The sequence below is a fragment of the Mus pahari genome, chromosome 11 (assembly GCF_900095145.1).
Source record: "Mus pahari chromosome 11, PAHARI_EIJ_v1.1, whole genome shotgun sequence".
NCBI classification, from domain to species: domain Eukaryota; kingdom Metazoa; phylum Chordata; class Mammalia; order Rodentia; family Muridae; genus Mus; species Mus pahari.
In genome coordinates, this window is record NC_034600.1 from 76811106 (window position 1) to 76829971 (window position 18866).

Sequence of the window (18866 nt, forward strand, 5' to 3'; positions counted from 1 at the left end):
GGATATCAAAGATTATATAAAGTAATTATAATATCCTAGTAATTTTATGGTTATATACAAAATTATGGAATAAATAATATATATAGTATTGAATAAATTATAAAACAAAAATCAGTATTTGAGTCCATTTAAACCTATAGCTGGTGGCAAATATTTTTAATTATTCCTATGGGTTGTAGCTGTCTCCACTGCATGGTGATGGTCTAGATAACCTATGTATTCCCACATCTTCACACAAAGGCCAGGTAGAATTCACCTCTTGATAGCCAAACTCTACTCCTAGAATATAATTTCATTTAAACCTACTGAAAATCTCAACCTTGTTTTCAGTTAATCTTTGCACAGCTTCTTCAGTAGCTTATTTGTTCCAAGATGTGAATCTACTTCCCTGTTGTAGGAGTTATGGAAAACAAGGCTTGGAGGTTCAGGGACCATTTCTCACATCTAGAATTCTTTACTGGGATTTTTAAAATATTTCTTCCACAGTAGTCAGGTTGGAATTGAACTTACTCTATTTCTTGTGACACTGTGCATACTTTGTGTTTACACCATTGCATTTTCTCTTCGTTCTCCCCTTTGTTCATTCTCTAATGGTAGGGATTGTTTAGAAGAAAACTGTGCTTTGTTGTTACAGGAGTTCCCTTTAGCAAGACATTTTCTATGTATGGCGTGGTCTTCCATGTCTTTAAGATGCATCACTATCAAAAACGAATGGTGAAAATTGTTCCTATCCTGTATTGAGCTCTGCCAGAACTTCCACTCTTATCATTATCAGGCGTATCAAGGAAGCCATCCAGTTTTTGGAGGAGTGGTCTAGACACACAGCACAGTATTGTCTTTACCTCTTCAGGCTGGTGCCCTCTCCCCTTACTCTAAGAAATGTTTATCTCATATATAATCATTTTTAAACATATAAATGGAAATGACAGCATGCCTGTCTGAGTGGACCTGCAATGCTGTAGAATGTCCCCTATATTGATAAAATGTGACCTTTGATATCTTCTAACTTTATCTTGTGCACCTTAAGACATGCGACAGTATCTACTTCTATTGTTTTCTCCAACCTTATTGGTATATTCAGTTTCAGTGTTTGCTGTTGAGTCTTTATCTTTGCCAGTGAAGTGTGTTTCTTACAGAATAGTACTTCATAACCTAATTCCAATAATTATCCCTTTTCACTTGAGAAATTTTCAAGTGTATTGAGGTATAGATACATAAGAAATAGATATACAAATTAAACACTCATTGGCAATAAAGCATAAAGAAATGTGTTGTAAAAATATATATATATACATGTATATTTTTTCCAGATTTAATTTATATATATATATATATACACACATTTTTCCAGATTTAATTACTAGTTTGCTCTCATAATAATCAATGCTAAGAATGCTGTTTTAAAAAAAATATATAGCGGACTGGTGAGATGGCTCAGTGGGTAAGAGCACCCGACTGCTCTTCCAAAGGTCCGGAGCTCAAATCCCAGCAACTACATGGTGGCTCATAACCATCCGCAATAAGATCTGACACCCTCTTCTGGAGTGTCTGAAGACAGCTACAGTGTACTTAAATATAATAAATAAATAAATCTTTTTTAAAAAAAGAAATAAAATTTTAAAAAAATTAAAGCAGATATATATATATATATATATATATATATATATATATATATATATATATATCATACATGACAGAAATATGTTTACATCTAGCCACTTCAGAAATGGTTGGAAATTCTATTGAAATTCAAAGCCAAAATTTATTTTAAAGTTTTTAATAAAACACATTAGCAAATTGAAATAGCAATTTTTAAAATCAAACATTACAATACAATACAATTCAATACAATACAATTCAATACAGTGGTAAAATGATTTGGTAATTTCATGTTGAGGAATAATTGTAGGAAGTTATTAAAACTCTATTTATTATAAATAGACCACTGTGTCCCTATAAGGGAGAAAGCTTCGTATGTCCAGTGAAAACACAATTCATAACATACAGTATTCTGAAATCCTAGCAAAGTTGTTTCATGTAGCATCTGTTGGTTTTTTATTAATGGCATGAAGGCTTGGATAATTTAAAGTGCTCATGATGTGTGGTGAGAATCGAAGTTGCAGTCAATCTTCAGTGTGGCATGGCAAGGACTGCCAGGGATGTCTCTGACTCCCTGCATGCTTGATGATTCCCTAGAAACAAAAGCAGAGAGCAGTAGAGACCATTTACTAAGAAATAATTGGAGTGGGACAGAGAGCTGGGGAAAGGATCCTCTCCCAAAGCCTACATGTGTGATTTCGATATGTGTGTGTGTGTGTGTGTGTGTGTGTGTGTGTGTGTGTGTGTGTGTGTAAATAGTTAAGACCATTTACATTCTGGGTTATTACTGAAAGATTGTTGACTGTTTCTTTACATTTCATTGGTGGCTTCTCTGAATGATTAAAATGCATAGTTTTTCTTCTTCTCCATCTATATAAGCAGTTCTCCAATTTGCTGATATAGTCATGGTTAATTTTTTTATTATTATTTCTACAAAATGTATATCTTCTGTGACCCAAGATTAAGACTTTCTTCCTCCTCTGATTTTTTTGTTTGTTTGTTTGTTTGTTTCTTTTGCAGTAACAGGTTAGCCATAAATTGCTCCAGTTTGTGCTTTTCTTGAACTATCTTTGCTCTCCATCAATTTCAAATTAGAGCGTTTTTTGGAGGAAATAGCCCTGGTTGGTGGTTCTCTGCTTATTTTGAGGATCTGGACTTTATTCTTCCATAGTGTGCTGGTTCTTAGGGTTACTACTAAGAGGTCTGATGTTTTTCTGATCGGTTAGTCTTCATACATTTGTGCTATTTTTTTGGTAGATTTTAATAGTCTTGCTTTATTCTACAGTTTTTCAGTTTTAACTATTATGTATCGTGTAGACCTAACCACATCTATCTTGTGTTCCATGTTTTACTTATATATAATATACCAGATATTAAAATGTTTTACATTTCCACTTTTTCCATGCTCGTGAAATATTTCTGCTTTAATTTCAGCAACTAGCTATTCTATGTCTTCACTGAAGATTTTTACACTTGTTCTCTTGATCATATCCCAGTGATCAACCATAAAGTTGTGGTTGTGTTTGTCTGTTGATTGTTTGGTTGGTTTAAGTATGTGGTTAAAGCCAGCTACTATATCATGAATGAACAGAAGAGAGAAAGCAGCATCAATAATGTACAGTATGTTAGATCAGGAGAGCCAGAAATAACTCAGAGGAAACGGTGTTCTCCAGACACAACAGGGCATGTACTTAGGAACTCATAGCAGTTGAGACAGTGTACCCAAGACCTGTGTCAGTTTAAGTCAAATGAAATCGTAGCATAAAAGTTGTACAGGGGAGGGATGGGTGCAAAAATGCCACCACTGGCTATAGGGCTTTTGGCATTTGTCACCTGTGGGGAGAGGGAGAATGGGTTTTCTTTTATAATGTCACCCCTTTTAGACCAACCATACTCCATATCCCACTGCCAAGAGTAATTGGGCAACATAAATTGTATGCAATGTGTTTAAAGATAAAAGAAGAGAACTGGAGAGGTGGCTCAGTGGTTAAGAGCACTGACTATTCTTCCAGAGGTCCTGAGTTCAATTCCCAGCAATCACATGGTGGCTCACAGCCATCTGTAAAGGGATCTGATGCCCTCTTCTGGTGTGACAGAAAACAGCTAAAGAGTACTCACATACATAAAATAAATAAATAAATAATTCTTTTTAAAAAAGTGAAGAAGAACAGAACTTATAGTTGTGGAGGTAAGAACAGGAGGATAAAGAGGTTGGATCTGGGAGGGGTTAGGGAAGGAGAACTGAATATGATAAAACATTTTATTAATTCTCTAATTAATAAAATATTTAAGAGAAAATAAGATTAATAAAATAAAGAGAAAATAAGATTAGTCATTGAAAAAAATAGTAATTGAGTGAAACAAGGGACAAAGTTAGTGAAGGAAAACAACACTTAAGTAAAAGATTGGGAAGTAAAGGGACTAGAGAGAAAGAATGAAGTAGTTAAGCAATGAACACGGGGGTAAGAATGGCTACATGGATATTAATATCACCGCTGAGACCATTTAATACCTCAGAAAAATTATTAAGACAATATAATCTCAAGCTCACAAGAGTTTTCAGAAATTCATTTTTTCTTTATTTCAGAGTTCAGATTTTTCTATTGTTTTTTTGATCTCGTGCATTCCAGAAGATGTCTGTTATAAGAACACATCTGAACAACCACAGTGTGTGTCTCCTCAAGCAATAATGGTATTCCATGCAAGAGGGGTCACTCACTCTGTCACCCACACCCCTCATACTCTTGTGTAGAACAGGAACACCTGTGTGAGCCCCTCATTGCCGTACTACATGTCCGCAGCATCAGTACTCTAGAAAGGCGGTAAGGGTCCAAGAGAACAGCACAGCAGCTAAGAGCTTCGCTGTACTTGCAGGGGACCGGAGTTCAGTTTTGCAGCTCACATCCACCTATAATTTCAGCCCCTGGGGTTCTAATGCCTTCTTCTGGCCTCCACAAGCATCTGAATGCGTGCGAGCAAGTTTGCACACACGATAACATAAATAAAAATAAGCTGCTTTGAAAAGGAAAAAAAATAGCTACATGGATAAAGAGAAGAGTGAGAGCAAAATTGCATAAACATGAGAAGGATGAGAACAAAGAATACTGGTTTTTCAAATATTAAATAAGGTCAATATAATAGTGTATAGGAAACTGAGAAGAGCTGGTGCATAACAAGAGACAAAAATACAATTAAAATTAAGGGTAGTATAGGGAACTGGCGTGGCTCCTTACCTCATGCCCTGATTTTCAAGATCACTATAAGGGAGGGAGACGTGACAGAGGGAGTGTGAGCACAGAGTAAGGGTGAGGCTTAGGCAAGGGAGGGAAAGGCAGCAAGGATACAGATTTGAGCTTTAATTGTGTGGCTCGGGATCACTCTATAATAATCTCAACATGGATGGAATGAGGATTTATAAGGGACTTATGTTACCAGATGTTCACAGATAAGAAGAGACAGCAGAGCCCTGGGTCACAGAATCTTCATTTACCATCTTTCATTCAAATGCTACGAACCAATGGGCTGGAGCACTGGGTATAGGGTGTGAAAGAAAGCATATGTTGAATGTTTTACATCGTGGATATCTTATTGGAATCAAATTATTAAAGCTCTATTAAAATTTGGTGCTTTCTGCAATTTTGTAAGAATTTTAAGCACCAATTAAGTTGACTGCGGGGTTATTATTAATTTTGGCAGGTTTCTCAGAGTGTTAACTGTTGAATATGTTCTAGTTTAGACCTATGTTTTTGGCACACCATGTTACGTGCCACATTCACAAAGTAGTCATGGTCACTCTCCTGTTGGACTCCCGTCCACCCTGCCCATCACTGACTCAGAAATTGATTAGGAGGTCCAGATTTATCACAGTGATTTATTATAAACTATTTGAGCCATCCCACTTCCCAAGGTTAGCCACACTGGCTTCTCCCCAACCTTTGACTTGCACTGACTCCTGTTACTGTGATATCCTACAAAGAGTGGAACGTTCTGTTGCTCCCTGGGAAGCTGACAGCTCCATCTGCCAGTGTTTTGGGTTGTTTTTTTTTTTTTTAAGTCTCAGTTTCTTGTGCCTGAGATATCAGAAATGAAGTCACCTCTTGTCCCTGAAGCTCCCATTGTACCCTGTGTAGGCCTCCGAGCTGTGGTTACTGATGCCTTCTATTGTCTTCTGCAGGTTGAACTGAAATCACCAAAGCTGATTTTTTTTTTCACAAGCCTATGATCCCTGAACACCAAATCAGAAGGAAGTTCTGTTATAGAGTAAAGGCTTTATCAGAATGGTCTTGCTTATGCTTTATAAGCCATGAGCTTTCTGAATGGTCAATGTAGCCTGTATTCTAGTGCACGTAGACACTCCTGTCAGAGTCCCATGTTTGCTGGATATTTTTCAACACTAATATTTAACCAGCTATCTTGATGGAAACTTAAGCAGTTGTTACATTGTGCATATGATATGAAGAGAGATTTCAAGGAAATGGAACTATTCTGGGTTTACATTTTAAGTAAAGCCAAACTAATATATTGTCCATGTGTTTTCTCTTTAAATGTAGATAGTCCTATTATCTAAGACTTCCATAAAGATGCAAAGTGTAAGGTATTATCTCTTCAGACTTTTCAACTTATTTGGTTGAAGCTCCTTCAAGCCAAAGCTTCCGCGTTTTCTTTCTGCTTTTAAGATAACTTCTAAAGCTGCTTCTGTGTTTATCAAATAAGAATCGCTATGATTTAAAGCGGGATGCCCTGGTGGGCTTATTCAGTTTGTGCATTCGAGATGGCTTCAGATAGCACTGATAGTTATTGGTGGTGCTTCAAGATTTTGCAGGCAAGCAGCAGTGTCCTTCAAACTCCCGTGCATCTCCCTCACAGGGGTGTTATCTGTCCTCCCTTAAGCCCTTGATGGGTGAACTAAAGCAGTAGTGAGTCGTGATCCCATTGAAGGCTGAATTTTTTTGCAGGAGTCACATATCAGATTTTTATATCAAGATTTATAGTAGTAGCAAAATTATAGTTATGAAGTAGCAACAAAAATTATTTTATGTTTCGGAGGTAGGGTCACCAGTCGCCACAACATGAGGAACTGTATTAGATTGTCAAAACATGAGGAAGGTTGAGAACCACTGACCTGAAAGGAGCTTGCCCCACATCCCTCACAGCCTATCTGTAGAGCTGCATTGTGCAGAGGTCCTCACACAGGCAATACTAAATGCTTGAACCTGGGTCCAGGAAGACTTGAATCAGTTCCAACATGAGTCAAGTTCCGAAGCACAAAAATGGCCTTGTATTTACATTCCAAGTCACTTTGCTTCTTCTGTGAATAGGTAGCAATCACCATGCTGTCATCAGTGATCCAAGATTTGGGTTTTTTTTTTCCCCTCCTGGTATTCTGCAGCTATTTTAATCTTCAGTAAGGTTTAGCATGCCTCTTGTTCCCAGGCTTGCAACTGCAGAGACAAGTGGTAGATCAGGAGTTCTCACAACTGGCTACACTGGAGAATCATTGCAGAGCTTTAAAGGACATCGGTACCTGAATTCTCCATCCAGTGTGGCCCACCCGAGAAGCCTCTGCATTACTGGAAGATGCTCAAATGACTTCGTGGGCTGATGAATTATGGCTGTGTGCTCTGTATACATTCTGTCTAACTGGAGACAGCTGGGCTACCTGTGTGTTCTATTTCCTTCCTATTTCTATTGTCTTCACAGATTATGGCACCATTAAGAAAGTACGAGCGCCCCTGAGTCAGAGCTCAGGCAGCTGTTTGCTGGAAGAGATTGAGCTTTTCCCAGAGAGAAGGAGTGAGCCCATCAGGAGCCTGCAGATCCTCCACAGCCAGAGCGTCCTATTTGTGGGACTACAGGAGCATGTGGCCAAGATCCCCCTGAAGAGGTGCCACTTCCATCAAACACGCAGGTAAGGAATCCCAAGGGTAAGGGCACCTGTGGCAGCCTTTCAAGTCTCTGGCCGTCAAAAGGCTGTAGAACCATACATCTGTGTGCTTATTATATTCCAGGATACAGGGTCTTCATTGAAATGGGTTTTTGTGATGCCACTAACCTCTGGATATCTCTGGAGGAACCATGTGGCTAACAATTGTGAGCAGTAATAGGTGTGAAAATGAATTATTCAGTATATGATCACTCTCAGTGCTGGGATCTAGTGCCCCAGTATAAGTTAATATTTTATTTGAAGAGAGAGAGAGAGAGAGAGAGAGAGAGAGAGAGAGAGAGAGAGAGAGAGAGAGAGAGAGAGAGAGAGTAGGCTCATGCTTTTCTTAGAGCCCCCTGAGAAGAAATATCAATGCTGACCCAAAGCTCCACCTTTCTGGATCATCTATAGCATGTCTTGTCCCTAACACCCTTGCAGTTTTTTCCTAAGGTCCCATTATCATGTAATCAGTTAGTTAGGAGGAAGAAATCTTGGAGGTACAGGGAAAGCCAAGTGCCATAAATGCTTTCCAATTCCCAGCTCTTTCCCCCCTTATATTTTGGATGTGAGCCTAGCCTTTAATGGCTGAGCCATCTCTCCAGCCCTATCCTCTTATTTTCTAGGGACTGTCCAGTGTTGTCCACAATGTATTTTTAAGTTTAGTTTGGAAACACTTAGAGCCAGGTGCTTAGGAAGTGGAAGAGGACTATGAACACTAGTTGACTAGCTCTGTAATATTTATAGTGTTGGAAACTGGAAATGTATTCTGGACTCTGACACAACTCTGCTCTAGAGGAGCTTGGTAGCCTTGCTTAGAGCTGTTCCCCTAAGCAAGACACACCTGAAGGTTTATGTAGAAGTGACGTTTTTACTGTACTACTTGCAAGACCCTGCAGTGCTCAGGCCATTCTGTTCTATACAGGGAGCCCGAGGCAGGAAATTCACAGTACACACCTGTCAGTGATCATTTTGACCGTGGCTCCAATGTACTTCAGCCTCACTGTCTCAGCTCACACATGGGACTTGCTATAGATTCAAATGGGATGATGTATACATTGTAAAATTGAAAGGTCTCTGCATGTTCTTAATATAGGTGTTTTTTTTTTTTTCCTTTTCGTTCTTTTTCTTTTTTTCCTTTTTCTTTTCTCTCTTTCTTTCTTTCTTTCTTTCTTTCTTTCTTTCTTTCTTTCTTTCTTTCTTTCTTTCTTTCTTTCTTTCTTTCTTTCTTTCTTTTTTATGTGTAACCATTACAATATTTCCTGCAGAGTGGTTCTACAAAATGAAATCAGTATAACATTTCCCTGGTATCAGAAAGAGCTGAAGAACAGTATCAGGATAGTCTTATGAGTTGGATTGTGAATGTTGTTAGTACACAGTGACAGTTATTAGTGTTCCTCTTTTATATGTCTCTGATTTCTAACTTTAACCAAAGACTGAAACATGTTCTGTGCATGGCTGTGCAAGCCCAGTCTGAGGCAGATGTAACTCCCTTCTGAGTGCTGGTCATTCGCCATATAACAGGGACGGTTGGGGTGTAGCCAAGAGGCATTTCCTAGCCAAGCATGGCTGGAAGGAAACCAGTTTCCCAAGTCTTACTCTGTTAGATCCAAGTTCTCCTGGGGACTTGCTGGGGTCAGTACAGGGTCACAGGTGGGAAAACATGGGTCTGTGCCATGTGTGGCATTTCCTGCATTCATTGACTAGGACTGCAGTTGCAAAGCATGAGACAACTCATTGTTTTCACTGCACTTTCATTCAGTGAGTGCAGGTCACCTCAGCTCCTTCAGCTCAGGAAACTAACTCATGTAAATCACGGGTAGGATTACCAACAGCGGTACGGTGCCCGCTGTCTGTCACGCTATCAGCCATCAACACCGTCTGGACTCCACAGTGGCTGGAGCCACCAGGTGCAGATGCCATCAGTGAATGGTTCTTGTTCGAGTGCATCCTCAGCCTCCATCATAGAAGAGAAGCTCGTGTGGCTGAATCTCCCCTCTGTTCATTTTTCACCTGCTCACAGCTAAACGACAAGCGAGCCCAGCTCCACTGTGAGCCCATACACTGGGCTTCTGTGTGCCACAGTTGGTATGCTTGTGTTTGGCTCTTAGTATTCCCTCTGAGAAAGAAATTCTAAACACTATGAACCAAGCATCCCTCTGTGTGCCTTCCAATGTGCTTCTCCAAGTGTCCTCTTCGTATGGAAGGACGACATAGCCTCCCCAGTTAACACTCACAAGAAGACTCTGTTTTGTAAACACTGCATGCTTGGATTTTTTAAAATTATTTATGGAAAATATAGTATTTTGTTTTTTAGAGAAACAATTTTAATTCTCCATAAATATGCTTAGTGAAGCACACTGATTAGGAATGAGCTAATAATAGGGTTATGTAAAAAAAATTTTTTTTGCCAAATGCCATTTTTTAGTAAGCTATCAATAATTTGGTTATAATTTTAGGAAATCTATTTCATAAATGAAACTTTGCAATATTTAAAAAGAGAAAGTGATCTTTGCAAATAATGTGCCTCAAATATAAATATGACACTTTTGAAGGAGAAAATTGTCTCACGAGAATCTTTATATTTTTCCTTTTGTTGGTTATCTGTTTTTCAAAGACTATGTAATTTCACAGTAGTTTTTATATTTCTGCAACATTTTCCTTGATTATTGAGTCAAGGCTAAAACTCTCAGTGTTCCCATAAAGGTTGGAAGTCCAGATGTCAGTTTAGTGTCCCACTCAAAGTCACATACCTCCTTCAGTGATTTCCTCAGACCAGAGCCAGCCTGTCTGCCCCCACATCCATGCGATATTGATGGTTCCCTCTGTGCTGAGAAGTCACCACAGATAGGGTCTGATCTCGTGAGCCATGGAGTTCACTTTCTGCTACATTGTTTTTCAAGATAGACTGTGTAGGGCAGAGGTTCTCAACCTGCAGGTTGCAACGCCCCAGGAGACCATTGAAAAACAAAGATATTTATGTTATGAATCATAACAGTAGAAAATTTACAGTTATAAAGTAGTGAGGAAATAATTTTATGATTGTGGATCACTACAACTAATAAAGATTGAAACACTTAGGGAGATTAAGAACCGCTGCTCTAGGACCAAGAACATGAGATGCTCTAGCCATGCTGTCTTCCTATCAGCTTCCTCATCTTTGCCCTTGCCCTGTGGCAGATAAAACCAGCATAGAACAGGTTCCCAAAGCATCCCAAACTGAGTATCTGTTCCAGCTTTTCTCAGGGTGACCCTACATCCTTGGAAGAGGCTGCTGCCGGTCCACTGTTCATCTTCACTGTAGCTCAGAAAACAGGCTGCTGTCACGAGCACTTCTCTAGAAGTTATTTTAGAAGAAAAATACCTTAAAGTTATAGTTTAGTCAAGTTTTATCACAAACGTGACTAAATATATTTATTTTAACATTAGCATGGTTGGATGCTGCCATTTAATAAATCTTGTAGATAATCACACAAATGATGAAGCCAAACCCAGGTTCTTGGAGTGGAAGTCATATCTGTGAATATCATTTCTATGTGATGACTGAGCACACATATTTATCTCTTTCCTAACATGAGCTGATATTTGCAAGGTTTTGAGGTATCAGAGATCAAACATCACAGCTGTAGGTCAATACCTCATGAGTGCCACCTGTTGGGCCCTTGGTGTCCACTCCCAGTGTTAATCTGTAGCCTTGGAAGAAATAAAAGTTCTAGATGACAGAGGACAGGATGAAGCTGGCACAACAGCTACTAACTAATCTCTTCCTGGCTTATCCACCAATATGAAATCATAACCTGGCACTTAGGGTGTTGATAGACTCGGACACTGGACTTGGAGAGTTCCCATTTTACCAAGTCGGGAGACAGAGGTGACCACGTGACTCAGGCTTTCATAGTCATATCTAGAAGTCAGGCTATTCTGCCTTCCCACCTATGAAAGTCTTGCAAGTCCTAAGATAGTTACAGCTCTCCAACTCTCAGCAAGTGAAAGTGTGGAAGATTCGTGGGAGGGCCTTTGACACATGGTTTTTATAGTCATTTTAAGAAGTATATATTCACCGACTAGATCCACAGCTCAGGAAATGTCCCTTGGAAAAGAAAGGAAAACACTCCCAAGTATAAAATTTCTGTATCAAAGAATGAGCTTTTCCCTGATGTGTGGTCATCATGACAAGCCAAAGCTATGGGCTGAGCAGAGCTTGACAATAAATAGACATGTCAAATATACAAGCTGCTTTTGGATTCAGAGAGTTTATAACTTAGACAACCAATCAAGACAAGAAAAAAATAATCTCTTAGTCACAGTACTCCACAGAAAGATACCAAAGAGTAGAGTCTGGGACTTGTGCCACAAGACAGCCAAGGCACCTGCTTATGTAGAGGTCTACCCTTCGATGCTGAGCCATAAGAGAACTTACAACCATCTCTTAAGTGATGGGGTCCAGCTTCATGAGATCAGCCCTAGAATTCTCAGAGGAGGGAGGTGGCAAGGAAGTGATTTCGCAGCAACTCCTGAACACCCGCTGTTCCAGGTTCTGAATATTTTGTAGCATTCTGCTGAAGCTTATGTAGTCCATCTGTTGCTACTGAGCCATATCGTATGTCGTGGCTTCATGGACTTAAGAACGGTTGTCACGGTGCTGGAGTGAAAACATCCCTGTGTTTGTACTGTTTAGGTAAGACTCAGCAGGGTCCATGTAGTCTACAGACTTTCATCCACTTATTGCTGAGTTAAAGCAGTATACTTCTACCGCATATGTAAATACAGAAACAACTTATTAAACTTAGTAAAATGATTAAATTGCAAAGATGTATTACGAAACCTAATTTTTTCCTGAATTTTGTAGAATTTCAACACTTTGGAAACTCTTGTGTATTCTCTATTTTTTGACACTCTTTACCTATGTAAGATCAAATTAGCCCACCAGGTCATAGAGCTTGCATTCTGTATATGAGAGATACACTTGAATCTAAGAGAGTATGTGTAAGCAGCAATGATTATAGCCTTAGAGCAGAAGCTAAGAACAGCACAAGTGCTATCCTGATGCATCATCTTTAGCGCCAAGGCCTGGCTTGGCCTCTGTTTTCAGGTTCCTTTGGCCTCCAGCACCATGTACACCTCCAAAGAGGCTCAGTATATATTTGATGAATTGCCATGTGGGGCCTGTTCTGAATTCCCTGCTGTCTTCTCATAGCCTAGTGGAGGGTGGCTAACATATGGAGAATTAGAACGATAAGGCAATGTAAGTAGTAAATGAGTGGAAGGCTGTGATTCTTTGGTACTCCTGTTATGTGACATAGTTGAGAACAGATACAACCATAGGTGAATCAGGAAATAAACACCTCTAGAACTGTGTTTTACAAAACCGGAAGGAAAGATGGAACCATTAAGAAAAAAATCTTGGATTTCACTGGGCAGAGCTGGTGTCTGGCCACTCTTAATTCAATCACTGTAATGGGGTCATTAAGGTAAAGGAATTAATACCTCATTAAGAAAATTAGTATGGAAATTAAGTACTGTAGGACATCCGTTGCTTTAAAGGGCAAAGTTTTCAAAGGTAGACGTAATAGGTTGACACTGTTATTAATTAAGTGTTCTACAGACACCATCTGCCCAATTGCAAAGTTTACCACATGCTGAGAAAATAACATCACCCTCCATGGTCCCAGTGAGACACCTTCAGTCAACTCCTTACTATCATGCAAGCATCCAGGAGGAGCTTTTGATGAACATCCACTTTACAAAGTAAATATTCCCCTTCCACAATTAGTTTATTGATTTCCAAATCTCAGTGTCGTGAAACCTTAACCACAGTGGCATTCATTGGCTTAGCTGGGAAGTCTATGGCTTTCCTTCATCAGCTCATTCGCAATGTATTTATAGCGCTTAATACATTCTAAACACGAAGCCAGTTCCTGAGTGTATGATGACAAATGATGCATCCCTGACCCTGCCTGTGTGGGGCTCAGAGACTAATGAGAAATTCTGCCATAAATAAAATTATCTGAATATCTAATGTAGAATTGAGTCAAAGGTTTCTGGGGTTGTATTACATTTTATCCCAAAATGGATTTATCATTATACCTGATTCTATACCATGCTAGGAACCAATCCCCTCACCTAATGTCCAATTATTTCTTAAGCCTTATCTGAATTATTACTGGTATTCTAATTCTCAGCTTCCAGAACTAAGCACCAGGTCATGGCAACACATTCAATAAATTTTTTACTCAGTGGGTGACTTTGGTGCTATTAAATGGTGAATTCTGTATGCATGCAATGATTGTAACTACTTAAATATAGAGGGGAAATCCCATGCACCCACATGCTACTTACAACAGTACAGAGCTCTCTGTAAGAGGGATCCCAGGAGGAGTCAGGCTGGAGCACAATGTCCTTTAGCATTGTCATAATACCTCTTGAGCCCTACCAAGGTGAAGAGGAAACTCAAACTGTGATGGAAAGCAGAACATAAGCCTCTGTGACCTCCACTAGTGCTAATAACTGCACATTACATTACTGCTCATCGCGCAATTATCAGGAAAGCGCCCAGGCTTCATTATGCAGGGTGTGAAGTATGCCCAATTTGAGAGGTGTCTCACTAAAGATAGTATAGTATTATAGATGCAAAATCACCAATATTGATCATTTCAGTGAATCACACGAAGTAAACCTTCATTCCATGATAAATCTACTTCTGGCAATAATAACACATATAGCAACCTTGGCTACATAGTAAAAGTCAAAATATTGTATGCCCAGCATCCTATAGATACACTGTAGTCTACTTGTATTCTACAGTGCCAAGTTCTCCTCCCTAGACCTCTGAATCATAAATGTTTTTCTCCCTGGTCTCTTATTTGTGCACTATTTCAGTGTAATCATGTTACCACCACAGTGGTAGAAGTGACACACAGGTGCCTAAGCATAGCCAAGTGTGCTAAAAATAATCCACAGGTAAAATTGACTCCTATAGGTTCTGAGTTTCCCATAGTAGTGCTGTCGCTAACAAACAATTTGGGGAGTCTCCTTCCTGATTCATATTTAAAGACAGCATGTTGCTGGCTGGCCTAAATGAAAATCTAAGTAATTGGTGTATTCTAACCAGTCAGCTGGATAGTTTTATTTGTCATTGGAGAAGCACAGCTGAAAGGCCTTACTAATAATACAGACCCCCAACTGATACCTATGCCACAAGCCTCCTACATTTGAGCTTCAGGTGCACAGCTGGGCACACAGTTCCATGGAAAATCTGGGCCTCAGTATCATCTTTGTCTCTAAACCTACCCCCAAACCCTCAATAGCAGCAATGCCTGAGCTCCCCCTAAGAATTTTATTGCTGTATAATTTACTAAACTCACAATTTTAGAATATAACCATTCCCATGTGCTGAAAAAACATCCTACATATAAAAACATCATGAACTTGGGACTCATTTGGACCCTGAATAGAGACAATGAGCAAGAACTCGGATTCTCTGTGTATGTGATCATAAGAGTGGTAAAAGAGATGGAAGGTATGCAATAGGATAAGAATTCAGTATAGCATGGTTCCTTTTCTTTCCTGATAAAGGGTTACTGTCAGTTGATGTAGGTCTTTCTGAGATGGAATTTCCCATCCTTATACTATATGCATAGTCCACTGAAAGTTGGGTCAAAGTCTCCCTGTGCTTCACATACAAGTTCAAAATCAAACACACTACATGGTAGTATTAGTCATGGGAGTGCTTGCTTACTATCCCAGGCCCTGGAATACCAAGGTAGTGGGACATCTAATTCAAGATCAGCCTTGTCTAGAGGCAGACAATGTGCCACATAAAATACAGTAAGTTACAGCAGTCTGAGCCAAGTGGAAGATAAACCGACAGGTCCAAAGATTGCTTTTACACAGCTGAACCCATTGTACCGGATCCTGCTCCGTAGAGCAAGTTCTTCACGAGATATTTATCTGTCTGAATAAATAAGAGACTCAAGTGTGTGAAAGAAACATGCTTTCTTCTCAGTATTCTGCTTTCCCTTTGAAGTGTGAGGTATTTACAGGGCAGCCTTGGTCTTTAATGGGCCTCAAAGGTTCTTGATTCAGTGCTCAGACTTCGGAGACTAGCCTCTGTTGCTTCAGAGACCAGTGCCCCATCCAGCTGAGATCCTTTCACCCGAGTGTTTGACAAAATTGTCTGTCTTTTCTGATGTGGAGCAAGGAAAAATAAAAATTTGTCGGAAGCACTGTGTTTGATTGTGTTCAACAGTAAGATGCTATTTTCCTGAGAATCATTTCTAAATCCTACCACTGTAGTTTTCTTGGCCTGGTAACAATTCTAAAGTTCATAATTATGCTGTAGTATATCAAATATTAATATTTGATTTCACCATAGCAAATATTTAAATCTAAGTGACAAAATTATTGTCAGGAGAGATTAGATAATACTAATAACTACTTTTACCCAAGTTTTTGACCGTGTTGATGTGAATTTTTCTAATGAAGTACCTTAAATTCATTGATTTTTTAATCTTTATTCTTATTGAGTTTAAGAAGAAATAAGAACCAAGAAAGAAAAAAAAACTAAATGCCACTTTCACCATGGCTACATTCATTGGAAACTCTTCTTTTCCACATGGCCTCTTTAAGAGACCCAACTTCCAAAAATAATAAGTCCTAATGATTGGTTTGGTGTAGACCAAGAGGAAATTATAAGTATGGGGTCTTTCTATTGAATAGGCATTTGTGTTTGGATAGCAGCTGTAATATTTAAGGAGGAATGGAATGCTAAAACAACCAGAACCTTCAGCATTGTAGAAAGACGAAACTGTTATTGCGGGCAGAGTTTCAGAGCCCTAATCCTTCACTGTAATCCAGAACGCTTATTTCAGGTCTCCAGGTGGCGTTGCAAGCGAGGAAGGCCCTGAGAAGAAGGAGTTCATCAAATGCCTCCCCTTTGGAAAGTTGTATTTAACCTAGTAGTCATGTTACTTTAATAAAAAAAAAAAAATTTTTTAATGAAAAAAAAATAAAAGGAACTTGAGCCCTTTGAATGGTTCTCTAAGTGTAGCTGTGTGGTAGTCACCCATATTTGTGAAAATGGGGTCACAGGCAGGGCAAATCCCAAGGTGAGGTGCATGCTGAACATGTCATTCTGTCCGTGAGCAATGTCTCCCTGGCCCTTCTCGAGAGCTATGAACATAAATGTGTTACTTTGAGCTACTTCAGTATTGGGTCCCTCCCAGCTCCAGTGTATCACATCGAGTTAATGTCAAGGCAGGATGAAGGAGATTTTTCTGTCCTTCCTTGAGTCCCCACCTCACCTAGGTGTGTTTCATAGGTCACACTTGAGTGATCTCCATTCCCAAGAACATCCTGTGGATATTTTCTTACAGTGAAGGAACTGCGCAGTCAGTGTGTTTTCATGTGTGCTTTCAGTGCCTGCATTGGCGCTCAGGACCCTTACTGTGGCTGGGATGCGGTGATGAAGAAGTGCACCAGCCTGGAGGAGAGTCTGAGCATGACCCAGTGGGATCAGAGCATCCCCACCTGTCCGGTATGTGCATGCCCTCTCCAACTTCCAAAAGCATTGTCCGTTCGAGGCAGACCTACATAGCTTACCTTTCGAAGTAGATCCATTGTTGCAAACCCAAAACAAATTTGTGTATCTCCACTTGATCTATTCCTGGCTTGTAGGAGTGCCACACAAGCCCGCCACAGAGAGCTTGCAAGATGTTCTCATATGTTTTACATTGATTTGAAATTCTTAAGATTCAATGCGCTGTTGAGCATAAGATCATGGTTTTTACAGTTTTCACCTTTTTTTTTATAGTTTGGTGTGAACTCTCGTCCCTGTGACACTAATAAAATGTGAACTTCCATACTCATTCACTTCCCTTGGCAGCTATAATTCCAGAAGCTAACCTAAGTGAAGATCTGAAGAATGAGTTAAAGGATGTTACTGTGGCACCATGTGGGTCAAATTCACAGACCTTGGTCAGGGTCACGGGAAAACCTGGCAGCAGCAGCCCTGTGTGCATTCCTCTGTGGGACCCTGAGGAACGAAGAGAAACAGGCCTGCATTTACAGGCAGACCCCGAATCCAAGAAAAGCAAAGCTCACCGTTTTCTCAGCTCGTCTGCTTGGGTCCTCGCTTGCAGAAAACAGTTTTCCTTTATTTTCTGCCCCAGACAGCAAGACATTACTTTCTTGTGTTCTAGCATATGAACTGAGACTGCTAACATTAGTATACTCAAAGTAGGTCGTGGGGCAGTTCGTTACTCTGTGTGAGCCAGCTGTGGATCTCTGCCTGTTGGCTGTAAGCACCTCTGCAAGGCGGGAGCAGAAGCAGAGCCTACATATTTACTGTCCCTGAATGTATTAGACATACCTCAGGCTTCTGATTTGTCAGTGCAACTTCCAGAAGCTGCCCCTTCCAGATCCAAACAATATACTAATGATGCTTCTTCTTCAACTTAGAAGGAAATGGAGCAGAGAGAAATTTGGAAGTTCAGCATCCTTCCCAGATGCTGCTGTGGGTGGTGAGTCCTTGGCACAAAGGACCCTGTGTGGACATCATCACTTCTAGGCATGCGTAGCTCCCATCTGGGGTTAGATTAGAGGTTCTCAATCCATGGGTTGTGATCTTTTGGGAGGATCACATGACCCTTTAATTCACGGGAGACATATATCAGGTAGCCTACATATCAGATATTTATCTTGAGTCATAACAGGAGCAAGGAAGTAGCAAGTATAATTTTGAAGTAGGAACAAAAATATTTTTTGTTGAGGGGTCAACACAACATGCAGAACTATAATAAAGGGTCACAGCACTAGGAACGTTGAGAAGCATATCTTAGAACCACTTTGCGGTGCTAGGTCTTTGATTTCAATGGGAAATGTTCTTCCATGTCTTCAACAATGGTTTGAAAAATACCAGGAACTAAAGAAATCCCCCTTTCAGTGCTGAACCTGTTAAGGGCACAAAGGCAGTCCCCCTAAACGTTTTTGCAGAAGGTAAAAATATAATGAACAAAATCCAAAATGTCAGTCTGCAGACAGATCCTCACGGAGAGGCAAGGCATCCTTCTGCATTGGTTTGTCCTTGCATTTTTAATAATTAAATAATGTGCAGTAGCAGGCAGCTTAACTGTGCTTTCTCATAAATGGTGAGAACATTTCTCCCTGCACCCATTGTGTTATTATTATTATCATTATCATTATTATTATTATTATTATTATTATTATTATTAGATATTTTCTTTATTTACATTGCAAATGCTATCCTGAAATTTCCCTATACCCTCCCCCCCCCGCCCCTGCTCCCCTACCCATCCACTCCCACTTCTTGGCACTGGCATTCCCCTGT

The 18866-nt window shown here is 39.8% G+C and overlaps 1 protein-coding gene across 2 annotated transcripts in view; it reads left to right on the forward strand.

Moving 5' to 3' along the window:
• Sema5a (semaphorin 5A) overlaps positions 1 to 17151 on the forward strand; it is a 359154-nt gene extending 342003 nt beyond the window's left edge. Inside the window, exons 12-13 of one of the 2 annotated variants that reach the window (XM_021208315.2) lie at positions 7300 to 7507; positions 16937 to 17150. In XM_021208315.2, coding sequence (XP_021063974.2) covers positions 7300 to 7507; positions 16937 to 17114 — 386 coding nt within the window. In that variant the 3' untranslated portion in view covers positions 17115 to 17150. Of the gene's footprint in view, positions 1 to 7299; positions 7508 to 16936 lie in introns of both variants that reach the window. The other variant, XM_029543945.1, reaches the window with a different exon arrangement.
• The last annotated feature ends 1715 nt before the right edge of the window (positions 17152 to 18866 follow it).